Source organism: Lynx rufus, unplaced genomic scaffold (assembly GCF_022079265.1).
Source record: "Lynx rufus isolate CCGP_SWC_20201006 ecotype Redwood Valley unplaced genomic scaffold, mLynRuf1.p SCAF_11, whole genome shotgun sequence".
NCBI lineage: Eukaryota > Metazoa > Chordata > Mammalia > Carnivora > Felidae > Lynx > Lynx rufus.
Genome location: NW_025814825.1, coordinates 42,712,865 through 42,740,560, shown reverse-complemented (window position 1 = coordinate 42,740,560; position 27,696 = coordinate 42,712,865). Strand labels below are relative to the sequence as shown.

The window sequence follows — 27,696 nt, the reverse complement described above, 5'->3', positions numbered from 1 at the left end:
GGAACTTGTGCAATTCTTGCATTTTCAGGCTTACACAAGAATTAGCTTTTAAAGAGCAAAGAGCTGCCAAGTGTATAGGTCTAGGAGCTCCATTTTTTTCTGCCTGTGTGTATCAAGTCGCCGTTAAAAGAACTGGGAAACAGCAGCAAAACAAAACAAATCTCACCTTATGGTCTTATATTTTAGAGAAAGAGAGTGACTCTTACTGTCAAAATATATCACGTCTGGAAGTGTTAATGTGCAAAAAAAGAAAAAGGGTATGAGAATAGCAAATAATATGTGCGCAAGTTTGTTAGTTGCAGTTTGTTAGCTTTCACTTGGTGTGCAAACTATGAATGCTGGCCTTTTACAGGAACATATAGTACATTTGCAGGGTAAATGATAGAACTCTGAATGAAACTAATGAAATGAAAATGAACAAAAAGCTGTTACGAAGTGTTCAGAAGATAAGAGGTAATGAAACATTTAACACAGTTTTATTTTAATACAACAGTTTTAAGGAGTCTCCCTTTTGGGGAAAATATCTCAAAATATTTTATGTGATTATTTTCTTCACATATTTTATGATTAGAAGGAGTTACAAAAATAACTTTCAAAGCTGTGGTTTGTTTGAAAGTGCTGTTCTTTGAGTTAGAGGTGACACAATTGTCGGGAGGGAAGAATTTTCTCTGCCCTTCAAAGTCCTAGCTGGACTAAGAAGTAAATTAACATGGGACAGATTAACAGGAAAAAGTCAAATTTAATAGCATAGATAGGGGGACTCCACACAGACGTGGAAATTCCAGAGATGGACAACATGATGCTTATATGTGCTGAGGAGAGGGGTAGGGGCTTGAGGAGATACAAAGGGGAGAGAGAACTTGAGCAGGAAGGTGAGAGGAGATGGTTGGAAGACAAAGATTGCCTTGTTATGAAGATAAGTTTCTTAGAGGAGTTTCTATTATTAGCTCTCTTCTTGATAGAAGCAGGCAATTGAGGGACAGGTAAAGAGCTTCTGAATCTGCTAGGTTTTGTTTGCTTTTAACTGAAAATGGTGGCCCATCCTGGGGCAGCCTGCCATTGGCTCCTGTGCTATTAACTATAGATTTTATAATTTAGATTTTCATCAGTACTGTTAGATAAATTAATCTATACCTGTATCTGACTCCCCTTGTTTTCTAGGGAATACATTTGTAAGTTTGTTGGTTTGTTTGTGGTCATGTTACAGAGGGGACCCTAAGCCAATACTTAATGTTAAAACTAACTGACTTACCACTATACTTTCTTGGTTTACTTGCTCATTGGTCAAGGAATAGCGTTATCAAGGGCCATGTGTAAAGTATGCCTACTTATCAAACAGATGCTGAGTGGAGACTTATCAAGGGTTTGCAGTAGGCAAGAAGCCTGTTCCTTACTGTTAGACCAGCCAGTAAAAGTGATTCTACAGATGTGCATTTTCCTTTCAGTAGAAATGGCCCACAGCAGTATTGTCAGTATTCTTCTGGTTCAACATACCTTACAGTTCATATATAACTTGTATTAATTATATAGATTGTGTATTTAAAGCTGTTAGCAAGTTGTCAGAACATAAGGAAAACAAGGTCATATGAAATATTTTGTAAGTATCCTTAGTATCATAACAAAGGAAATGTTTTTAAAAAGTCAACTGTAATAAAGTAATTTTACTACTTTACACACACTCAGGCACACATTTACACAAATACAATGTGCCTCCTTATTTAGTTCAATACCAGGCCTTACAGATGGAGGATTATCTTTAACTCTTCTTTTTCCATAAACTAGTTTAATATATGTAATACGCAGTTAAAGTTGTATTTATGAAAATTAAAATAAATTTCAAGCTGGTGAGAAAATTTGAAGAAACCATTCAAAATTATTCTTATTCTTTCCACCCAAGTTTCAGAGCGGTGTTCAGTGTTCTTAGAATGGTTGATTATAAAACTTAGAAATTTCAAGTTTTATATTTAAACACAAAATAAATTCCAGTGAAGTTTAGTAAACCCTGAGTGTTCATACTTACTTGCTGTTATCATTACTCTGTTATCTAGATTGACCTACTTATTCTGGTGAACAATGAATGTTTGATTCAGTATATCATATATATTAAGCACTTTGCCAGATAGACTTGTGCTACATAATGTGTTTACTTGCTACTCACTTCTTTCCAAGTAAATTACTGATGTGAGCTGAAACATTTAAAATGGTTTTACTAACCAGGTTTACCCTAGTTTCAGTTACTCTTTGCTTCCTGTTTTCATTAGTTGCCTGGAGCCGTTGGGGCAGCTGTTTTTCCTTTTAGGGGGTGGGACAGGGATAGGGGGGTGGTGACATCATTAGTGGTGAAAGGAGCGGGTATGTTGAAATATTTTTACGTGAAACAACAATATTTCAAATGCTTGAAAGTTCGTTTCAGTTGTTACTCTTCAGGGACAAGTATTTTGTAGGCTGTGTATTTTATGTTGAAACAAAGAATTTTCTAACTGTACCACTATTGTTTGAAAGGAATTATAATTTGAGCTTTTTATTCCGTATTAGTCACTACTGTACCTTACTGAATAAAACTCCTCTTAAGCTTGATACTGTAAACAAGTGACAAATGAAATATTTACCTACTTATTGGAACTGTTGTCTCTTTTGTTTTGGTTTTTTTGGCCAATTGATAAAGTATCATCATCTTTAATTTTAATATTACTAAAGAAAATAGTTAAGCATTAGATAGATTGACTCTGGATAGTGTTCAAAAGTCTGTCATATAGTGTTAAGATGTGTTAGATAAGATCATAGTAAAATTGTCATATGAGGAATTATTTGAAGATGATTATTTAAAAAATCTTACCCCTTATTTTCACATAACTGTAGACTTCATGGCAGATTTTATTTCATGTTAGTGATAATGTGATTACTTCATAATTTATGTTTACATTTTAGTTAAAGTTTTCTGTTGTCTTCGTGAGAGTCTGTAACTTGAATTTTTAAAAGAAAATACATTTTGGAGCACCTGGATGGCTCAGTCAGTTGAAAAAAAAATATATTTTTTGTTTATTTTGAGAGAGAGAGAGTGCATGCAGGCAAGGGAAGAGCAGAGAGGGAGAGAGAATCCTAAGCAGGCTGTGTACTGTCAGTGTGGAGCCCAACACAGGGCTTGATCTCATGAACCATGAGATGATGATGTGAGCCAAAATCAAGAGTTGGATCCTTAAGAGACTGAGCCACCCAGGTGCCCTGCTCATCCCACTCTTGATTTTTGCTCAGGTCATGATCCCAGGGTTGTGGGATAGAACCCCACATTGGGCTCTGTGCTCAATGTGGAGCCTGCTTAAGATTCTCTTTCTCTCTCTCTCTGCCCCTCACCCTCAGCTCTCAAACAACAACAACAACAAAAGAAAAGGTATTTTTTTTAATGGTTTTTTTCATTTTTTTTCACATTTATTTATTTTTGAGAGACAGAGTGCAAGTGGAGGAGGGGCAGGGAGAGAAGGAGACACAGAATCTGAACCAGGTTCCAGGCTCTGAGCCGTCTGCACAGAGCCCGATGCGAGGCTTGAACCCACAAACTGTGAGATCATGACTTGGGCCAAAGTTGGATGCTCAACCAACTGAGCCACCCAGGTGCCCCAAAGAAAAGGTATTTTGTTGACGTCCATGAATGACCCAGGAAAGTGCTTTGAATTTTCCCTATAATAATTTGAATAAAGGAATTGAAATCTGTGGGGAAAATCTTTTCTTAGTGTAGTTACTACCTCTCATTTTTTTGTGTGTTTATTTTGAGAGAGAGCAAGAGTGGGGGAAGGGCAGAGAGAGAATCCCAAGCAGGCTCAGCACTCAGCAAGGAGCCCATGGGCTAATCCCAGGAACTGGGAGATCATGACCTGAGCCAAAATTAAGAGTTGGACACTCAACTGTGCCACCACTCAGGCGCTCCTCTACCTCTAATTTTTGAGGAAAGAAAAAGCCTGACTTTAAAAAACCGTTTCATTGAGGTATAAATATATGCAATAAACTGCACATATTTAGAGTATACACTAAGTTTTGATGTATGTGTACACATGTGAAACAATCACCATAATTAAGATAATGAACATATCCCTCCCAAAAGTTTCTTTGCGTCCCTCTTTGCCTTACTCCTTCACCTCAGTCAACCACTAATCTTATTTCTGTTACTGCAGATTAGTTTGCATTTTCTGGAATTTTATGTAAACAGGATCATGTAGTATGCAGTCTTGTTTGTCTGCTTTCACTTAGCATAATTCTGAAATTTATTCATGTTGTATATCAGTAGTTCATTTTTGTTTTTAAGTTTGTTTATTTTGAGAGAGAAAGCACCAGGAAGGGAGGGGCAGAGAGAGGAGAGCATGAGAATCCCAAGCAGGCTTCAGACTAGTGTGGAGCCCCACGTGGGACAGAAACCCACAAACCCTCAGATTGTGACCTGAGCCGAAGTAGATGCTTAACCAGCTGAGCCACCCAGGAGCCCCAGTAGTTCATTTTTTTTTTTTAATTGCATAGTATTATTCCATTGTATGGATGTACTACACTTTATCCATTCACCTGCTCATAGATGCTTGGGTTGTTTTACTTTATGGTTATTACAAACAAAGTTGTTGTGAATATTTGTATATAAGTCTTTACATGAATATTTGCTTTCACTTCTTTTTTTAAATTTTTTTTCACATTTATTTATTTTTGAGAGACAGAGCATGAGTGGGGGAGGGTCAAAGAGAGAAGGAGACACAGAATCCAAAGCAGGCTCCAGGCTCTGAGCCATCAGCCCAGGGCCCGACGCGGGGCTCGAACTCGCGGACCGCGAGATCGTGACCTGAGCTGAAGTCGGACGCTTAACCGACTGAGCCACCCAGGCACCCCTAAAAATTTTAAGCTTTCTAATAGTAATGTAGTGGAATATTACTGTAGTAATTTGCATTTCCCTGATGATAAATGACCTTGAGCATCATTTCATATACTTAATTGCCGTCTATCTTGATTGATGAAGTTCAAATCTTTTGCCTGTATTTTTATAATTGTTTGTCTTATTGCTGTATTTTGAGAGCTCTTTGTGTATTCTGGATATAATCCTTTTTCAGATGTGTAATTTGCAAATATTTTCTTACGTACTGTAACTTATCTCCCCTCTCCCTTACTGGAGAGATAGAAAATATATTAAAAAAAAATTTTTTTTAAGTTTATTTATTTGAGAGAAACAGCATAAGTAGGGGAGGGGCAGAGAGAGGGAGAGAAATAGAATCTCAAGCAAGCTCTGTGCTGCTGGCACAGAGCCTGACATAGGGCTTGAACTCGTGAAACCATGAGATCGTGACCTGAGCCCAAACCAAGAGTTGGACATTTAATCGACTGAGCCACCCAGGTGCCCTGAAAAAAATATTTTTTAATGTTTATTTTATTTATTTTGAGAGAGAGAGAGAGAGAGAGAGAGAGAGGGCACATCTGTATGCCAGTTCTTGGGGGAAGGGCAGAGAAAGAAGGAGAGAGAGAGAATCCCAAACAGGCTCTGTTTGGGATTGATCCCATGAACTGTGAGATCATGACCTGAGCTGATACCAAGAATTGGACCCTTAACTGACTGAGCCACCCAGGTGCCCAGAGATAGAAAATATATTAATGGAAATGCAATATGAAAATACAATTTTGTTTTGTTTTTAGCTCTCTGTTAGCAATGAAAGGGACCTGTATAATAAGTTGAATATACCAACCAGATTGAAGAGACAATATTTAAACTTTCTAAGGGGGGGTGCCTGGGTGGCTCAGTTGGTTAAGCATCTGACTTGGACTCAGGTCATGATCTCAGTTTGTGAGTTCGAGCCCCATGTCGGGCTCTGTGCTGACAGCATAGATCCTGGAGCCTGCTTCGAGTTCTGTGGCTCCCTCTCTCTCTGCCCCTCCCCTGCTCACATTCTGTCTCTCTCTCAAAAAATAAATAAACATTAAAAAAATTAAAAAACTTTCTAAGGGAATAAAATATTTTAAATATTTTGCATCACTCATACACATGTAAACCCTAAGGTACAAAACATATTAACATAGCTTATAATGCGAACCTAACATAGCTTATATATGCGAATAAGTTGATTTATTGTTTTATTTTATATATTATTCCCTCACTTTACTCAGGTCTCTGAACAAATGTCACCTCTTCATAGAGGTCTTGGAAGGTTTTTCTATCTGTAGTGTAACCATTGTCACTGTTTATTTCTTCATTTTATTTATTTGACTTCTACCATATACCACTTATGATCATCTGGCACAATATTATATATTTGATTATTATCCGACTCCACTAAAATGTAAGCTCCATGAGCCTGGGAATTTGTTGTTGTAGCTTGTCTTTTCCTTAATAGTGTATTTTTTTTTCATTTGACAAAATACAGAATCCTTTTTAAAAAAATTTTTTAGTGTTTATTTATTTTTGCATACACTGATTTTTATTTTATTTTTTATGTTATTTTAATTAATTAGTTTTTTCTTTAATTTTAATTTTTTTTATAATTTACATACAAATTAGTTAGCATATAGTGCAACAATGATTTCAGGAGTAGATTCCTTAATGCCGCTTACCCATTTAGCCCATCCGCCCTCCCCCAACCCCTCCAGCAACCCTGTTTGTTCTCTATATTTAAGAGTCTCCTATGTTTCGTCCCCTTCCCTGTTTTTATATTATTTTTCTTCCCTTCCCTTATGTTCATCTGTTTTATATCTTACATTCCTCATATGAGTGAAGTCATATGGTATTTGTCTTTGTGACTGACTAGTTTCCCTTAGCATAATACCATCTGAGTTCTATCCACGTAGTTGCAAGTGGCAAGATTTCATCCTATTTGATTGCCGAGTAATACTCCATTGTATAGATATACCACATCTTCTTTATCCGTTCATCCATCAATGGACAGTTGAAGAAGCCCTGCCTTTTATTCTGAGATTACGTTTTTCCTATTTCCTACTTTTTTGGTGTTAAAATTGCCTTTCATGAAATAGTAATGATAGTAGATGGCAGTTTATTTTAATGTCCTGAATGGCATAATCCAAAGATGACCACCCTATGGGAACCCCCAAAATTGCTTTTGAAATATTACTGAGTGAAGGAATCCAGGATCTGGTAACCACTTACCATTTCAGAGGGCCATGTGACCCCAATTCCTCAGAGGTGTGGGAGGCGGCAGAAAGAGCCTCACCTCGACAGTAGTGGTAAAACATCAAACAGTAGAAGACTTAAAATGCCAGGATTTGGGCTTTGCCATTCATAAATTCATACAGAAAGAAAAGTACCATTACTACTTGATGCCCCTTACCCATTTAGCCCACCCCTCCTCCCACAACCCCTCCAGTAATCCTGTTTATTCTCCATATTTAAGAGTCTCTTATGTTTTGTCCCCCTTCCTGTTTTTATATTATTTTTCCCTCCCCTTATGTTCATCTGTTTTGTCTTTTAAAGTCCTCATATGAGTGAACTCATATATTTGTCTTTCTCTGACTAATTTCGCTTAGCATAATACACTCCAATTCCATCCACGTAGTTGCAAATGGTAAGATTTCATTCTTTTTGATTGCTGAGTAGTACCCCATTGTGTATATGTACATGTATGTACATACATACCGCATCTTTATCCGTTCATTGGTCAATGGACATTTGGGCTTCTTCCATACTTTTGTTATTGTTGATAGTGGTGCTGTAAACCTTGGGGTGCATGTGCCCCTTCGAAACAGTACACCTGTATCCCTTGGATAGATAACTAGTAGTGCAATTGCTGGGTTTTAGGGTAGTTCTATTTTTCATTTTTTGAGGAGCCTCCATATGTTTTCCAGAGTCGCTGTACCAGTTTGCATTCTCACCAGCAGTGCAAAAGAGTTCCCCTTTCTCTGCATTCTTGCCTGAGTTGTTAATGTTAGTCATCCTGACAGGTGTGAGGTGGTATCTCATTGTGGTTTTGATTTGTATTTCCCTGATGATGAGTGAGGTTGAGCATTTTTTCATGTGTCGGTCGGCCATCTGGATGTCTTCTTTGGAGAAGTGTCCATTCATGTCTTTTGCCCATTTCTTCACTGGATTATTTGGGTTTTTTGGGGTGTTGAGTTTGATAAGTTCTTTATAGATTTTGGATACTAACCCTTTATCTGATATGTCATTTGCAAATATCTTCTCCCATTCTGTCCGTTGCCTTTAATTGTGCTGATTGTTTCCTTCGCTGTGCAGAAGCTTTTTATTTTGATGAGGTCCCAGTAGCTCATTTTTGCTTTTGTTTTCCTTGCCTTTGGAGACGTGTTGAGTGAGACGTTGCTGTGGCCAAGGTCAAAGAGGTTGTTGCCTGCTTTCTCCTCGAGGATTTTGATGGCTTCCTGTGTTACATTTAGGTCTTTCCTCCATTTTGAGTTTATTTTTTGTGTATGGTGTAAGAAAGTGGTCCAGGTTCATTTTTCTGCTTGTCGCTGTCCAATTTTCTCAGCACCACTTGCTGTAGAGACTGTCTTTATTCCATTGGATATTCTTTCCTGCTTTGTCAAAGATTAGTTGGCCATACATTTGTGGGTCCATTTCTGGGTTCTCTATTCTGTTCCATTGATCTGAGTGTCTGTTTTTGTGCCAGACAGTGTCTTTTGAAGAGCAGAAACCATAAACTTTTGATGGGATCTAATTTATCAACCTGTTTAATCAATTGTGTTTTAGGTGTGGAAACCAGGAGATTTTTTACTAACTCAAGAGCTCTCAAAGATTTTCCCTTAGGGGGCCTGGGTGGCTCAGTCGGTTAAGCATCTGACTTCAGCTCATGTCATGATCTCACAGTGTGTGAGGTTGAGCCTTGCATAGGGCTCTGTGCTGACAGCTCAGAGCCTGGAGCCTGCTTCAGATTCTGTGTCTCCCTCTCTCTCTGTTCCTCCCCTGCTTGCACTCTGTCTCTGTCTCTCTCAAAAATAAACATTAACATTTTTTTAATATAAAAAATCCCCTGCTTATGCTCTGTCTCTGTCTCAAAAATAAATAAAAACATTAAAAAAAAGATTTTCCCTTATGTTTTCTTCTAAAAGTTTAAGAGTTTCAGGTTTTGCATTTAGGTCTATCATTCATTATGAATTACTTTTTTTAAAAGCAAACTCTGTGCCAAAAATGGGGCTCGAAGTCATGACCCTAAGATCAAGAGTTCATGCTCTACTGACTGAGCCAGCCAAGCACCCCTTGCATTAATTTTCATATTAATTTTTATATATCCTGCCAGGCACCTGATTACACTGTTTAATTGTTTTTCTGTTACATTGATTTAAATTTTTCTTTAATTTTTTTTTTTTTTTGAGAGAGAGAGCGCGCGTACGCGCACGAGCAAGTGGGGGAGGGTCAGAGAGAGAGGGAGACACAGAATCTGAAACAGGCTCCAGGCTCTGAGCTGTCAGCCCAGAGCCCGACGTTGGGCTCAAAGTCACCAACCATGAGATGATGCGTGAGCCAAAGTCTGGTGCTTAACTGACTGAGCCACCCAGGCACCTCTCATTGACTGATTTTAGAATGATAAATGATCCCAGGGTGACTGGGTAGCTCAGTCGGTTAAATGTCTGACTTAGGCTGGGATCATGATCTCTCCCACATTGGGTTCTGATCTGGCAGTACAGAGTCTGCTTGGGTTCTCTCTGTCTCCTCTCTCTCTGACCCTACCCCACTCATGCTTTCTCTCTCTCTCAAAATAAATAAATTAAGTAAAAAAAGAAAAGAAAGATAAGTCATCCTGTGTTCTTGGACCCAACACCACTTGGTCGTGATGTATTATTTTAATATGTTGATGGATTTGATTTTTATTTCTGTGTACATATGTCAGTAATAATGTCCCCACTTTCATCTGATTCTAGTTATTTGAATCTTATCTCTTTATTTCCTAGTCACTGTAGGTAAAGGTTTGTCAATTTTGTTGGTCATTTCAAAGAACCAACTTTTGTTCTCATTGATCTTTCTGCTGGGCTTGGGTTTAGTTAATTTACCTTTTTTTTTTTTTTTTTTTTGTCTCTCTCTTCTAATTCCTCAAGACATAGGTTATTGATTTGAGATTTTTTCCCCTCTTTTTTGTTTTATTTTTTTAAGTTTATTTATTTTTATCATAAGTGGGGAAGACGCAGAGAAAGGGAGAGAGAGAATCCCAAGCAGGCTCTGAGTTGTCAGCACAGAGCCAGTTGCAGGGTTTGAACTCACAAACCATGAGATCATGTCCTAAGCTGAAATCTGGAGCCAGATGCTTAACTGACTGAGCCACCCAGGTGCCTCTTTATTTTTTATTTGAGAGAGAGAGCGAGTGTGCACGAGTGCACACACACACATTTTCCTTGTGATTTCTTCTCTGATCCATTGGTTGTTTGAAAGAGTGTTGTTTAATTTCTGTGTATTTGTGAGTCATAAGGTTTTTCATCCTGTTGCTGATTTCCAGCTTCATTCCATTGTGGTAGTAGAAGACATTTTGTATGATTGCATTTTTTGTCAGTTTTTAAACATGTATTGATACTAGCTTTGTGATTGAGCACTTGAGAAGAACGTGTACTCTGTTGTTAGGTGGAGTGGCCTATACACATGTTAGGTGTAGTTAGTCTATAGTGTTGTTGTAGACCTGAATATCCTTATCAGTAGTTAAGTCTTCAACAGTTATTGTAGCACTATCTGTTTCCTCCTTCACTTTTATCAATGTTTGCTCCATGTATTTTGGAGCTCTATTGTTGGGTGCATATGTTTGTAATTGCTGTATCTTTTTGGCAAATTGACCTTTTTATCAATTATACATAGTGATTCTTTGATCTGAAGTATACTTTGTTTAATGTTAATATACCCACTCGAGCTTCTTTTTAATTGGAGTTTTTAGGCATTTTGAATGTAGTGCAATTTTTAAAAATATAGTTAAGTAAAATTCTACCACCTTGCTATTTTGTCCTGTTTTTTTTTTTTTGTTTTTGTTTTGTTTTGTTTCCTTTTGTTCTTTTTAACTCTTATTTTAGGTTGATTATTTTTTTGTTTCTATTTTATGTCTTTTGTTGCCTTACTGGCCATAACTCTGTGTAATTTTGGTGATTGCTTTAGGGTGTATAGTATGCATGTTTACTTTGTCACAGTCTGCTTTCAAGTGCTACTGTACTACTTCTTGTACACTATAAGAATCTTACAATAGTATATTTTTATTTTCCCCCTACCCACCTTTGGGCCATTGATGTCCTACATTTTACTTCTAGTTATATAATAAACTTCACAATACTTTGTTACTACTGTTGCTTTAAACAGGTGTCTTTTAAACAGATTTAACATAGGAATGGGGTGCCTGGGTGGCACAGTTGGTTAAGCATCTGACTCTTGATTTTGGCTCAGGTCATGATCTCACAGTTTGTGAGTTTGAGCCCCACATTGGGCTCTGTGCTGATGGCGTAGAGCCTGCTTGAGATTCTGTCTCTCCTTCTCTCTGCCCCTCCTCTGCTTGTGCTTACCCTGTCTTTCTCTCTCTCTCTCTCTCAATAAATAAATAAACAAACTTAAAAAGATTTAACATAGAAAAAAAATCTTTTATAATTATTCTGTGTAGATTGATTTCCATCTGGTATTATTTTCCTCTTGCCTGGACTTCTTTAAATTATTTATTTATTTTTTTAGTTGGCTGGTAATGAATTCTTTCAGCTTTCATGTGTCTGAAAAAGTTTATTTCAGAAAGATATTTTTGCCAGGTATAGAATTCTAGGTTGATACTTCTTTCAATGCTTTAAAGGTATTTCTTCACTTTCCTCTGGCTTCACTGTTTCAGGTGAGAAATCTTTATTCTTCTTTATGAATGTGTTTTTGGGGTGCTTGGGTGGCTCTGTTAGTTGAGCATCCAACTTCGGCTCAGGTCCTGATCTCACGGTTCATGAGTTTGAACCCCATATTGGGATTGCTGCTGTCAGTGCAGAGCTCTCTTTGGATCCTCTACCCCCCGCCCCTCCCTGCTCGCGTTCTCTTTCTCAAAAACGAATAAACATTTATTAAAAAAAAAAAATAATAATGTGTTTATTTTCTCCCTAGCTCCTTTTTAATATTTTCTCTTTATCACTTTATAAGGAATTTGGTTTTGATGTGCTTTGATGTAATTTTAATGTTTCTTGTGCTTGGGGTTTGCTGAGTTTTCTTGAATGTATGGATTTATGGTTTATATCAAATTTGGAAATTCTTTATCTGTTTCTTTAATTTTTTTTTTCTCTTTTTGTCCTTTCTCTTTTCCTTTGTGGACTCCAATTACACATATGTCAAGGTGCTTGGAACTTGCACAGCTCACTGGTGCTCTTAATTTTTTTTTTTTTTTTTTTTTGGTCCTTTTCTCTCTTTTAGTTTGAATAGGTTCTATTGCTTTTTCTTCAACTTCACTAATGTTTTCTTTCATGTATAACCTGTTCATCCTATGCAGCATGATTTTTATTTATTTATTTATTTATTTATTTTTCAATACATGAAATTTATTGTCAAATTGGTTTCCATACAACACCCAGTGCTCATCCCAAAAGGTGCCCTCCTCAATACCCATCACCCACCCTCCCCTCCCTCCTACCCCCCATCAACCCTCAGTTTGTTCTCAGTTTTTAAGAGTCTCTTATGCTTTGGCTCTCTCCCACTCTAACCTCTTTTTTTTTTCCCCCTTCTGCTCCCCCATGGGTTTCTGTTAAGTTCCTCAGGATCCACATAAGAGTGAAACCATATGGTATCTGTCTTTCTCTGTCTTATTTCACTTAGTATAACTCTCCAGTTCCATCCACGTTGCTACAAAGGGCCAGATTTCATTCTTTCTCATTGCTACGTAGTACTCCATTGTGTATATACACCACAATTTCTTAACCATTCATCAGTTGATGGACATTTAGGCTCTTTCCACAATTTGGCTATTGTTGAGAGTGCTGCTATAAACATTGGAGTACAAGTGCCCCTATGCATCAGTACTCCTGTATCCCTTGGGTAAATTCCTAGCAGTGCTATTGCTGGGTCATGGGGTAGGTCTATTTTTAATTTTTTGAGGAACCTCCACACTGTTTTCCAGAGCGGCTGCACCAGTTTGCATTCCCACCAACAGTGCAAGAGGGTTCCCGTTTCTCCACATCCTCTCCAGCATCTATAGTCTCCTGATTTGTTCATTTTGGCCACTCTGACTGGCGTGAGGTGATATCTGAGTGTGGTTTTGATTTGTATTTCCCTGATGAGGAGCGACGTTGAGCATCTTTTCATATGCCTGTTGGCCATTCGGATGTCTTCTTTAGAGAAGTGTCTATTCATGTTTTCTGCCCATTTCTTCACTGGGTTATTTGTTTTTTGGGTGTGGAGTTTGGTGAGCTCTTTATAGATTTTGGATACTAGCCCTTTGTCCGATATGTCATTTGCAAATATCTTTTCCCATTCTGTTGGTTGCCTTTTAGTTTTGTTGGTTGTTTCCTTTGCTGTGCAGAAGCTTTTTATCTTCATAAGGTCCCAGTAGTTCATTTTTGCTTTTAATTCCCTTGCCTTTGGGGATGTGTCAAGTAAGAAATTGCTACGACTGAGGTCAGAGAGGTCTTTTCCTGCTTTCTCCTCTAGGGTTTTGATGGTTTCCTGTCTCACATTCAAGTCCTTTATCCATTTTGAGTTTATTTTTGTGAATGGTGTGAGAAAGTGGTCTAGTTTCAATCTTCTGCATGTTGCTGTCCAGTTCTCCCAGCACCATTTGTTAAAGAGACTTTTTTCCATTGGATATTCTTTCCTGCTTTGTCAAAGATTAGTTGGCCGTAAGTTTGTGGGTCTAGTTCTGGGGTTTCTATTCTATTCCATTGGTCTATGTGTCTGTTTTTGTGCCAATACCATTGCAGCATGATTTAAAAAAAAATTTTTTTTTAAGATTTTATTTTTAAATAAACACAACCCCAAGATCAAGAGTCCCATGCTTCTCCAACTAAGCCAGCCAGCCACCCCTCCAGCATGTTTTTCATCTCAGATAATTGTTGTTGTCATTTTTAAATGTTTGTACTAATTTTATCATCTGTGTCATTTATGCAATTGATGGATTTCTCTCCTCATTATGGGTCATATTGTCCTATTTCTTTGAATGCTAATAATTTTTGATTGAATGTCAGACAGTATAAATTTTACCTTGTTGGGTGCTGGATATTTTTGTATTCTTATGAATATGTTTAAACTTTGTTTTTTTGGCATGGTTGAGGTACTTGGAAGCACTTTGGTCCTTTCAGGTCTTTTAACTTTTGCTAGGCAGGATGAAAGCAATGTTTAGTCTCGATGATTTTGCCCCACACAAACCCTTCCAACTGTACTCTACTCAGTACTGTGTTAGTGATGAGGTTTTTCATTCTGGCTACTTGGGATGGGAACTCTTCCCAACCTGCATGAGCTTCAGAGATTGTTTCCTTTTAACTCTGGTTGGTTCTTTTTCAGGCTTCAAATGGGTTTCCTCACCCATGTGTACTAATCATTATACAAATGAAGATTAGAGAGCTCACCTTCTGCACATCTCCCTAATTTAAAAAGAAAAAATGTTAAGAAGTAGCCTTTTGTGAATATTGAGATTTTTAAAAATTGGAATTTCCTTAAGACCTCAACAATTTAAAAAAACCTCAACAATAAACAAATTTTATTTCCCTTGCTTTATTGGATGGACCATAATTACCGTTGAAGTCTTGTTTTAATGCATGACTATTCTGATTTCTCTTAATTTACCATAGAATACAAATTTCATATCTGAGTGTTAAATACATGTAAGTTATATTTCTGGTCCTCTTCCCAATCTCTATTCCAGAAATCATTGATGTTCCATCATAATTCTCACTTCTAAATTGCTCCCTTTTTGGTCCACAAAATGGTCCTGATTTGTTACATGAATCTTTTTTTATTAAAAGAAAAAATCCTTATAGTATGTCTAGATTTAATTATAATAGTCTAACAAATAACTTCCTCTCAAGTTAATTTTAAACTTTAATAAGGTTTTAACTAGAGGGGCACCTGGGTGGCTCAGTCGGTTAAATATCTGACTCTTGATTTCATCTCAGGTCATGGTCTCATGGTTCGTTCATTCAAGGCCTACGTCAGGCTCTGCACTGACAGTACAGAGTCTGCTTGGGATTCTTTCTTCTCTCTCTGCACCTCCCCCTCTCTCTCTCATGCTCATGCCCTCTCTCTCTTGCTCTCTCATAATAAATAAAGAAAAAAGATTTTAACTAGAATCTTTTGTACATACCAGTACTGTTGTTCTGTAAACAGTGTTTGGAAATCATGGTTACTTTAAAAACTTACAGACCTAAATATATATTCAAAAGAATTGGAGACTGCTACATAAATATATTGTACATACCTGTTCATAGCAGCACTATTTACAGTAGCCAAAAGGTGGACATAGTCCAGACATCCATCAATTGTGATGAATTGTGATAAATACGTACAATGGAAACTTGGTACAATATGGATGAAATGAGAAATATTATGTTAAATGACAGAAGTCAGACACAATAGGTTACATGTTACATGATTCCATTTATATGAAATATCCAGAATAGATAAATCTGTCGAGACAGAACCCAGATTGGTGGTTGCCATGTTGAGGGCTAAGGGGGATGAGGGAGAAACTGCTTAAAGTGTAAGGGGTTTTACTTTGGAGTGATGGAAATATTTTGGAACTAGATAGAGGTAGAAATTGCACAATGTTATGAATATGCCATTGACTTATTTTTTATTTTTTGACTTTATTTATTTAAAAGATTTTATTTTTAAGTAATCTCTACACCCAAAGTGGTGTTTGAATTTTTTTTTTTTTAATGTTTATTTATTTTTGAGACAGAGACAGAGCATGAACAGGGGAGTGTCAGAGAGAGAGAGGGAGACACAGAATCGGAAGCAGGCTCCAGGCTCTGAGCTGTCAGCACAGAGCCCAACACGGGGCTCGAACTCACGGACCCGTGAGATCATGACCTGAGCCGAAGTCGGACGCTTAACTGACTGAGCCACCCATGCACCCCCCAAAGTGGTGTTTGAACTCACAATCCTGATATCAAGAGTCACATGCTCTTCCAATTGAGCCAGCCAGGTGCCCCTGACTTATTTACTTTAAAATGGTTTAACTTTTTTGAATTTCACCTCAATGAATTATTTAAAAAAAAAAAAAACCTACAAAATTTAAAAATTGACTTAATGTCGTAAGTGACATCAAGAGTTGGGCGCTGAACTGACTGAGCCACCCAGGCACTTCTGTGGCACTCCTTTTTTTTTTTTTTTTCCTCTAAATATTTTATTTTGAGGGCACCTTGGTGACTCAGTCAGTGGACTGGCTCTAGATTTCAGTTCAGGTCATGATCCCAGGGTTGTGGGATTGAGCCCTGTGTCGGGCTCCACATTGAGTGTGGTGCCCTCTTGAGATTCTCTCTCTCCCTCTCCCTCAGTCCCTCTTCCCCACACACACTCTCTCTCTCTCTCTCTCTCTCAAAAAAAAAAAAAAAAAAAAAAAAAGAAAAGATTTAATCTCTACACCCTACCTTGGGTTCAAATTTACAGCCCTGAGATCAAAAGTTGCATGTTCCAGGGTGCCTGGGTGGCTCCCAGTTCGAGAGAGTTCAAGATCCTGCATCAGGCTCTGTGTTGACAGCTCAGAGCCTGGAGCCTGCTTCTGATTTTGTGTCTCCCTCTCTGCCCGTCCCCTGCTTGTACTCACGCTCTCTCTCTTTCAAAAAAATAAACATTAAAAAAATTAAAATAAAACTTGTATGTTGCACTGAGCCAGCCAGGCTCCCCATGCTCACCTTATTTTAGATGTTTATTCTAATAGGTGAAATGCTTTAGTTTTTTTTTTTCCTAGTCCATAGTCTTTAATACCAGCTGAAAGATAATTGTAGAAAAATTTAAAAGCATGATATAATTAGGAATCAGACATTCATTACTTGCAATTCTACCCCCATTGATTGAGCTTAGTGTGTTGATTAGAATTAAAGAGTTGCGGGGCGCCTGGGTGGCGCAGTCGGTTAAGCGTCCGACTTCAGCCAGGTCACGATCTCGCGGTCCGGGAGTTCGAGCCCCGCGTCAGGCTCTGGGCTGATGGCTCAGAGCCTGGAGCCTGTTTCCGATTCTGTGTCTCCCTCTCTCTCTGCCCCTCCCCCGTTCATGCTCTGTCTCCCTCTGTCCCAAAAATAAATAAACGTTGAAAAAAAAAATTAAAAAAAAAAAAAAGAATTAAAGAGTTGCTGGGGTGCGTGAGTGGCTCAGTGGGCTGAGTGTCAGGCTCTTGATCTCAGCATAGGTCATGATCTCACAGTTTAGGTTTGAGCCCCATGTTGGGCTCCACCCTGACAGCAAGGAGCCTACTTAGGATTCTCTTCCTCTCTCTCTGTCTCTGTCTCTGCCTTTCTGTCTCTGTCTCTCGGCCCCTCCCCTGCTCTTGCGCACACAAGAGTGTGACCACATGCACTCTCTCAAAAATAAACATTAAAAAAAAGAGAATTAAAGAGTTGCTTACTTTACATATTTTGAAACCTATATTAACTGAAAATTAATATATTTTCACAAATCTGTTGTCTAGGTCTCTTCTAGAATCTAGGATTGAATATTGGCAGTCATGCTTAATTATTTGGAATATGATCTGTCTGGATAGAAATTACCATATGAAATTATTTTTGTAAATTGACATAGTTTAGAAGGGTAAGTATAATTTTTCAGTATATTTACCATATTCGGTATATTTAAATAGGTAATTATATCAGTAAATTTGCAATCTAGAGTTTTTCTGATTTTTTTTTTAATTTTTTTTCAACATTTTTTATTTATTTTTGGGACAGAGAGAGACAGAGCATGAACGGGGGAGGGGCAGAGAGAGAGGGAGACACAGAATCGGAAACAGGCTCCAGGCTCCGAGCCATCAGCCCAGAGCCTGACGCGGGGCTCGAACTCCTGGACCGCGAGATCGTGACCTGGCTGAAGTCGGACGCTTAACCGACTGCGCCACCCAGGCGCCCTGAGTTTTTCTGATTTTTAAAAAAATCAGATAACAGTAAATAGATACCAACATTAAGCTACTAAACTACTGATTTTCTTTTCTAGAATTCAGCATACAATTGAAATAAAATGTCAACCTCCTGGAGTGATCGGTTACAGAATGCAGCGGATATGCCTGCTAACATGGATAAGCATGCCCTGAAAAAGTATCGGCGAGAAGCCTATCATCGGTAAGTATTTTGTCTGTTTAATCCTCAAAACAGCTCTGTAAAGTGGGCACACATTGTCCTCATTTTACAGATGATGAAATTAATGTGTAGAGAAGTTAGGCAATTTACATAGATTTTAAAGCCAGTTTATGGTTCAAACCTAGTCTAGAATCTAGATTTTTTTTTTTTAATTTTTTTTTTTCAACGTTTATTTATTTTGGGGACAGAGAGAGACAGAGCATGAATGGGGGAGGGGCAGAGAGAGAGGGAGACACAGAATCGGAAACAGGCTCCAGGCTCTGAGCCATCAGCCCAGAGCCTGACGCGGGGCTCGAACTCCCGGACTGCGAGATCGTGACCTGGCTGAAGTCGGACGCTTAACCGACTGCGCCACCCAGGCGCCCCTAGAATCTAGATTTTTAAGCGCTAGTACACCATACTGCTGCTGCTGTGTTTTAATATATCTACTAATAAAAGTCCTTAACTGAAGAAAGTCTTCAGCTGCTGGAGAATTGTACCTTAGTTAACATTTTTTAAATTTCTTTAAGAGAGAGAGAGAGGGAGAGAGAGGGAACACGCAGGAGGGAACATGCAGGAGAGGGCAAGAAAGGGAGACACAGAATCTGAAGCAGGCTCCAGGCTCCAAGCTGTCAGCACAGAGCAGGACGCGGGGCTAAAACCCATGAACCGTGAGATCATGACCTGAGCTGAACTCTGATGCTCAACTGACTGCCTGAGCCACCCAGGCGCTCTGTACCTTAGTTAATAAGAGTGAAATTCTTGGGGTGCCTGGGTGACTTAGTAACCAACTAAGAGCCTCTGACTTTGGCTCAGATCATGATCTCACGGTGAGTTTGAGCCCTGCATTGGGCTCTCTGCTTTCAGTGTGGAGCCCACTTTGGATTCTCTGTCCCCCTCTCTGCCCCTTTTCTGCTTGTGTGCATGCTCTCTCTGTCTCAAAAGTAAGTAAAAACATTTAAAAATAAGAATGAAATTCTTATTTGACATTTGCTGCAAACTGATTATAGTTTTTAAATAGATTTTTTGAAATTGTGTCTCCTGGCTACTGTGTATTAGATTGAATGTGGTAATGCTGAGTATTAGCAACATTTATTATCTTAAGACTAATATTTTCTCTAAATCCTTTTAAAAATCCTTTAAAAGTTTAAAATGTAAATATTTTTATATGCCACTCTTAATGGAGTCAATTAAATGGCTGTTTCTCCGTAAACCTTCAGTAGCCAAAATATGTAGAAGTACTACGTTTAGAAATCGTTTGTTTTTAGACAGAAATTAGAAGTTTACATTTTCCATAAATTAATAGGATACAAAGTCCTGGTCCCTACTAGAACTATCTGGCTTCCCATCTTGGGTAAGCAAGGTATAAGTAGAAAGAAATGCTGGTGTACTGGTAGTGCTAAAAAGTTGTATGGGAACTCCAGGAACCGACAACAACTCATAATTACTCATTTGTTTCTAGGTTGGAGCAAAGAGGAAATATACAGGTGTTTTATACTTGTTCAGTTATTTGCTTAGTGTTTATGCTGCATACATTTGGTTATGATGTAACATGTTTGTCAGTAGAAACAGGGGCTAGAATTGTGCAATGAAGAGAGATCATCGAGTAAACATCACATGTCCTAATTGTATGTAGTATGTCATATATAGCCTGAGTGCTTCTGACTCATTTAGAATGATATTTCCTGTAAGATTGTAGATTGGCTCTGCACCCTATAGTCTTCATATAGTAGAGTACAATCTGAAATAATAGAAACAGGAGAAAAACATCTTCAAGGATTTGAATTTTTAGATCACTTAAAACATTTTTTTTCCTTTTTATTGTGGTAAAGTGTACACATCATATAGTTTACGTCTTCACTGTTTTAAGCATATGGTTCGGTGGTTTTAAGTACATTCATACTGTTGTGCAGCCATCACCAGTATCCATCCCTCTAACTTCATTTTGTAAAATTGATACTATACTTATTAAACAGTAACTCCCCTTTCCTCCTCCAGCCCCTGGCAATCACCATTATACTGTCTGTCTTTATAATTTTGATAACTCCAAGTATTCATATAAGTGCAATCATACAGTATGTCTTTTCATGACAGACTTATTTCAGTTAGCGTAGTGTTATCAAGGTTTATCCAAATTGTCGTATATTGCAGATTTTCCTTTTAATGTAGAATTTGGGTTCTTGAATTTTTGCAAGTATTTGTTTTTGTTAATTAAACATTTTTAATGGAAATCATTTAAAAGGAATTTATTTTAGTTTTCTAGTTAAATAAGTTTGTAGGATATTCTATTTCTAGGGCTTTTTATTAAAGACATTTATTGGAGTTGGTAATTTATCACTGGTTGAATTAGGTAGACTCTGATGATTATCATAAACTATACACTGTATGTGATGCTTTAGAATTCCCTTTTTAGAAGAAGCTAAATATTTTTAGTTAAGTAAATAAACATCTAACTTCAGGCTTTTTTCTTGCTAACATTAGTCTTAAAAATGATGGTCATGAGTCATTTTTAAGAAACTGGCCTTCAGAATGTATGACTATTGTACGTCTTTCATTTCCTTATTATGGTTATTGAGTCTTCTAGGCTGAAGATAATTATCAAGCCAAACCCTTCATTGGAATAGTTTTGCTATATGGTCAGAAGATAGGCTGAGTTGCTCAGATGTTACAGTGGCTTGAAGGAGGCAAGTTAGACAACTACCTCTTAGGTAGTTCCTTGTTTAACACTGAGAATCTGATAGTGATCAGTATAGATCACAATTTGTATCTATCAAATCCAAGAATGGAACAATTAGATTTTGCATCTTCTCTCGACGTTGACTGTGCCCAGGGTGCTGAAATCAGGTATTTGTTTCTTTCCTTTTAAATTTTGATGATTATAGTACAGAAGAATTTCTGTAAGTAAGTTGGTTCTTTATGAATACAGCTTATGAATTCAGCAGTGGTTTTATCATGTTGAACTGAGGTCTGATAAACAATTGGGCCTGTGAATTTTTGGTTAAGCAGTCTTTTGCCTTATTTTAAAAGACATTGTAATCACTTTGTCTTTAAGTTCTTTATATTTTTCCAAAATGATTTTTTAAGTTGAAATTTAGGCCTCCAAAGCCATTCCAGTGCTTATTTAAACCTCTCTAATTTCTTCTCTACTCAGAGTTAAATTATTATATATGTTTAAGGAGTAAAAAGGTATTTGTGTACCTATATAAAATTATTTTGTAGTATTTGTAGCTTGGCACACTGGTAGAATTAGAAGTGTTTATGATTTTTTTTAACTGCAAGTTAAAAACAAGTATCAGGTTTTATACAGAGAGAGACTGCCATGTTGATAAATTTTAATTTCTTTCTCACTTAACCACTTAGTAGATATCACATGAATGTCATTCAGCTTTTTAGTTGTATTGTTGATTAAGCTGAATTAACCTGTCATTTTAGTATGTGTTTTAATAGTCAAATGGACAAGTTGATAAGATTTCAATAGCCATCTTATGAATTGAAAATCACATGGAAGAGATAGGTCCTCAGAAATGTCAAGCAGCTGTGTTCCTTAAATAATATACAGATGGCATATATCTTGTCAGAATAAGAAGAATGAGGTCGAGTTATCAGAACTGTGTTAAACTTTTTTTGTTAGTATATCATTCTAATGCTTTGAATAGTGTTTCATATTCCTAGGGAATGGCAGATAAGGATTCAGGGGCTGGGAAGGGTTTTTTTCACCCTATTTTTTTGCCTAAAATATTAGCTCTGAAGAATCCTATTCAACAATAAAAAAGAATGAACTATCAATACACACAACTTTGCTGTATCAAGAAAATTATGCTGAGTTAATAAAGCCAATCTCAAAAGTTTGCTTAGTACATGATTCCATCTCTATAACATTTGTGAAATGACAAAATTATGGAGATTAAGAACAGTAGTGTTGCGAGGGGTTAGGGATTGGGGTAAGTGAAGGGAGGTGAGCATAGCTGTAAAAAAATAACACAGGGAATCCTTATGATTGGAACTGTTTTGTGTCTTGACTTCAGTGATGATTACATGAAGCTACATACACATGAATGCATGTAAAGCTGGTGAAATCTGGATAAAGTTGGTGAATTGTATCGATATCAGTTCCCTGGTTGTGATATTGTACTGTATTTATGCAGGATCTTCTTGGTGGAAACTAGGTGAACGATATAGAGGAATCTTTCCGTGTTATTTTTTGCTACTGCATATGAATCTAGGATTATCTCAGCGTGAAAAGTTTAAAAAATTTCAGTGACCTACCTTTTTTTTTTTTTTTTTTACATCATAGGTATTCCTGGTCTCTTCTAAGTTCTCTTCGTAATGTGTGGTGATCCTACTTTATGGAATACAGATTCTCTAAACTTTATTGTTCAAAAAAAGATACTGGATCCTAAAACATTCTCAGTTTGTTTCTCTGCTTCCGTTCCCTTTATGCTTCTTCCAAAAACCTACCTAAAAGTAAAATAGAAAAGTGGTGGTGGCAGTGGCAAGGAAGAGAGAGAATAAGAGATAGCAGATCTTTGATTTAATGAAATCCATAGAAAGAAACTCCGTTTGAAGACATGTTACTCATATTTAGATAGCATATTTCACCTTCAAGGACTCTTGTGTATGACTTCTTTTATTCAAAGTAATGTTTGAGAGATAGATTCATCTATATTTTTGTGTGTATCAGTAATTTGTTCTTTTTTATTATTATGTTGCCTTCCATTGTTATCAGTATACCACAGTTTGTTCATCTATTTTCTGTTTATGGACCTTAGAGCTTTTTGGTTTTTAGCTATTAAGTATAAGGCTGCTACGGACTGAGAAAATATTTGTAAATCACGCATCTGTTAAAGATTTCTTTCCAGAACATATAAAGAACTTAAAAATGCAACCCAATGAGGAAATGGGCAACAGACTGATTCTTCACTACCGAGGATACATGGATGGCATAAAAACAAAATAGCCATTAGCTCTAACAGTTTGTTTGTTTTGTGGATTTTTTAGTGATTCTGCATATAAGATCATGTCATCTGCAAATAAGGATAGATTTACTTCTTTTCCAATTTGGAGGCCTTTTTTCTTGCCTAATTTTGGCTATCATGTCCAGTACAGTGCTGTATAGGACTAGTAAGAGTAAACATCCCTTTTCTTTTGCCTCACCTTAGGAAGAAATCTTGCAATCTCTCATCATTTAGTATGATGTTAGCTGCAGGTTTATCATAGCTGTCCTTTAATCAGGTTATGAAAGTTCCTTTTTATTCCTAGTTTGAAATTCTAGTTCTAGTTTGTTGAATGTATTTATCATGAAAGGGTGTTGGATTTTGTCACATGCTTTTTTGTGTCTATTGAAATGATCATGTGGTTTTTGTACTTTGTTGGATTTGGTTTGCTGGTATTTTGTTGAGGATTTTTTTTTTTTTTATCTACATAGGGATATTGTTCTATATTTTCTTTTTCCTGGCTTAGATATTGAGATGTACTACTGGCTCAACTCTGATGGAAAAATTTGAGAAAGATTGGTGTTAATTTTTATTTGAACATTTGATAGAGTTCACCAGGGAAGCTATAAATTTTCAGCTTTGTTGGATGATTTTTTATTTTTACTTTAAACAGTATTTATTGATATTCACTTTATGAAATACATACAAGGTCATGGATATAACCGGTTTATACAACCAAAAAAGATTTTGCAAATTCTCTTTCTTAAATTGAAAAACACAAGAACTATGTCAATATTTGGATATACCAGCATCCATATTCAGCATCAGGACAATGTGCATAACTTAATGTTCACATCTCCTTCTTTTCTCATACTTCGTCTGTCACCCCTCCCCTCCAACTTGCTTAAATACAAAAGGCTTCCATCTATCTGAAGTAGCCAGGGCTACTTGTGTCTGTACACTGTTTTAGCCCAGGACTGAGGTTGCCTGTGCTGTTGGAAGATTTTTTTTTTATTACTGACTTAATTTCTTTACTTATTATTGGTTTGTTCAGATTTTCTGTTTCTTCTTGAGTCATTGCTGGTAGTTTGTGTGTTTCTAGGTATTTGTCCATTTCATCTCTTTTACCTATTATGTTGGCATACAATTGTTTATAGTATTCTCTTCTATTTGTTTTTATGTCTTTAAGGTCAGTAGTAATGTGTCTGCTTTCATTTATGACTTTAGTAATTTGATTCTTTTTTTCTTCATTCTAGCTAAATGTTGTTATATTGTTGAAACCAACCTTTGGTTTCATTTACTTTTCTCCAGTGTTTTTCTGTTTTGTTTTATTTCTGCTCTGATCTTTATCGTTTCCTTCCTTCTGCTTGTTTTTTGAGTATAATTTGCTCTTCCTTTTTGAATTTCTTAAGGTAGAAGCTTGGGTCATTGCTTTGAAATGTTTTCTCTTTTAATAAATGCGTTGTAAAGCTATAAATTTACCTCTCAGTACAGCTTTCACTACATCCCCTAAATTTTGATATGTTGTGTGTTTTTGAGTGATCTCTGAAGTATTTTCTATGTTCTCTTATGATTTCTTTTTGACACATCAGTTATTCAGGAATGTGTTGATGAATTTCCACGTATTTGTGAATGTCCCACAAACTTTTTGCTATTGATTTGTACCTCATTCTTATATAATCTTCTATATGTACTTGACAAGAAAGCATGTTCTGCTTGTTTTGGGTGGAGTATTCTAGAGATGTCTACCTTTATTTGTCAAAATTATTTTCACTGAGTACACACATTCTTACATATATTTTTGAAATCATGAGTTTGCACTATTCTAATTCCAGTTTTTCCCAATAAGTTTCTTTCTTTCTTTCTTTTTTTTTTTTTTTAATTTTAGTTTTAGTTTTAAGTAATCTCTACACCCAGCAGAGGGCTTGGGCCTGCAACCGTGAGATCAGGAGTTAGACGCTCTACTGACTGAGCCACCCCAGGTGCCCCCTTGTTTACTTTGATTTCATGAAAATATCTGTTGTTCTGTAAAGAGAACCCTGAATCTTCACAACATCAACATCTTTACTCATTTGCTCATTCTAATAATACATCTAGAATAGTTTCATAATTGATTTGCTCATACCATAACAAACAAACTTTTAAAAAGTTCAGAATGTGGGGCGCCTGGGTGGCTAAGTTAAGTGTCTGACTCTTGATTTCAGCTCACAGTTTGTGAGTTTGAGCCCCACATCAGGCTCTGCACTGTCAGTGTGGAGCCTGCTTGTGACTTGCTCTGTCTCCCTCTCTCTCTACCCCTCCTGCTTGCTCTCTCTCACACTGTCTCAAAATAAATAAATAAACTTAAAAAAAATGTTTTAAATAAATAAAAAAAAATAAAAAGTTCAGAATTTGTTGCATTACTTTTGCTTTCTTACTCTACCCTGCCAGTGACTAATAGTATGTAATCAGATGCCTGTTTTTTTAAAGTTATTTGGATTAGTTCTTTTTTGCTCTTTTTCTATACACTATGGTTAGGGTAGTTGTATGCAGTGAAATTAGGTTCATTTGTTTACTTTTTACTTGTATTTTTTTCTTCTTTCCATTCTTACTGATTTAATTGTATTATTTATCATTTAATATAATATATAATGTTACATAATACATCCTGTTTCATAACATCATATGTTATTCAATATACTAGTACTGAGCTTTTAAAGTTAAAGTTATACAAAAGGCATATCAGAAGTGTCAGTCTCATATATATTCCTCCTCAATAACTTTGGATATATTTTCTTTCTTTTTTTTTTTAATATTTATTTATTTTTGACAGAGAGAGAGAGACAGAGCATGAGCGGGGGAGGGGCAGAGAGAGAGGGAGACACAGAATCTGAAACAGGCTCCAGGCTCTGAGCTGTCAGCACAGAGCCCGATGCGGGGCTCGAACTCACTAACCGTGAGATCATGACCTGAGCTGAAGTCGGACACTTCAACTGACTGAGCCACCCAGACGCCCCTGGATGTATTTTCTTTATCTTGCTTGGGATTCGTTGGAATTCTTGATTCTATGCTTGTCTTTAATTGGTTTTCTAAATTCTCAGTCATTATCTTTTCATATATTGTCCCTGCTGTACTCTCTATCCTCTTCTGAACTCTGATAAACATGTTAGACTTTAGCCCTGTGTCCTCTCTTCTCTTTCTTTCTCCTGTATTTTCTATCCTTTTTTCTCTCTGTGTTACATTCTGGAAGGTTTTTCCTGACCTACCTGTCCGTTCACTAATTCTCTTTTTAGTTAGGTATGACCTGAATCTATCACATTTGAAATTCTGGTTTTTATAATTTTTGATAGTTTCATAGTTTCATTTTGGAATCTTGTATCAAGTATGCTATGTTACTTTTTATATTTTCTAGTTCTACAGTAAACATTTAAGCCTTAAAGAACCTTGGTTTAAGAATCAAAAGACCGGAAGTACATTTCTGGCTCTATTTCCAGCCACTTCCTTTCAAGGCTTTTTGTTTATTTTTATTAAAAAATTTTAATGTTTATTTATTTTTGAGAGAGGCAGAGAGAGAGAGAGAATCCGAAACAGGCTTCAAGCTGTCAGCACAGAGCCTGATGCAGGGCTTGAACTCACCAACTGCAAGATCATGACCTGAGCCAAAGTCAGATGCTTAACTGACTGAGCCACCCAGGCGCCCCTCAAGGCTTTTTAAAAGAGAATTTTAGGGGCACCTGGGTGGCCCAGTTGGATGAGCATCCAACTGTTGATATTGGCTCATGTCATGATCCTGGGTTGTGGGATAGAGCCCCATGTCTGGCTCTGTACTGAGTGTGGAGCCTATTTGGGATTCTCTCTCTCTTCCCCCCCCATCCTTCTCCCCCAGCCCCCCCCCTTTCCCTACTTGTGCTCTCACTCTCTAAAATAAAAAAAAAAAGAAAATTTTAATTGTTAATACATCCATTCAGAAATTAAATTATTTCGGAAGTTAAACACAATAATCCCAAATTTTAATCTATTTATTTATTTATTTATTTATTTATTTATTTATTTATTTATTTTTAAACTTTTATTTTTGAAAGAGAGAGAAAGAGAGAGTGCCAGAGAGGGAGGGGCAGAGAGAGAGGGAGACACAGAATCTGAAGCAGGCTCCAGGCTCTGAGCTGTCAACACAGAGCCTGACGCGGGCTTGAACCCACAAACCGTGAGATCATGACCTGAGCTGAAGTCGGATGCTTAACTGACTGAGCCACCCAAGTGCCCCCCAAATTTTAATCTCTTAATTATTTTTTTTAACAGTGTTTAAAATTATTTAGGTGATAGACAAGTAAATTCTTTTTTGTTTTTAATGTTTGTTTATTTTTGAGGAGAGAGAGAGCACAGGGGAGGGGCAGAGAGAGAGAGGGAGACAGAGGATCCAAGTAGGCTCTGAGCTGTCAGCTCAGAGCCCAGTGGGGGGCTCGAACTCATGAACCGTGAGATCATGACTTGAACCAAAGTCAGACACTTAACCTACTTGGCAACCCAGATGCCCCTAAGTAAATTCCTTTTTTTTTTTTTTTTAATGTTTGTTTATTTTTGAGAGAGAGAAAGAGTGGAAGTGGGGGAGGGCAGAGAG

General features: G+C 37.1%; 1 protein-coding gene across 3 annotated transcripts in view; it reads left to right on the top strand.

Annotated features, from left to right (window-relative positions):
• Positions 1-27,696, top strand: part of NT5C2 (5'-nucleotidase, cytosolic II) — a 102,092-nt gene that overhangs the window by 8,429 nt on the left and 65,967 nt on the right. For all 3 annotated transcript variants that reach the window (XM_047073390.1, XM_047073392.1, XM_047073391.1), the window contains exon 2: positions 18,044-18,168. In XM_047073390.1, the coding sequence (XP_046929346.1) occupies positions 18,068-18,168 (101 nt within the window). In that variant the 5' untranslated portion in view covers positions 18,044-18,067. The remainder of the gene's footprint in view (positions 1-18,043; positions 18,169-27,696) is intronic.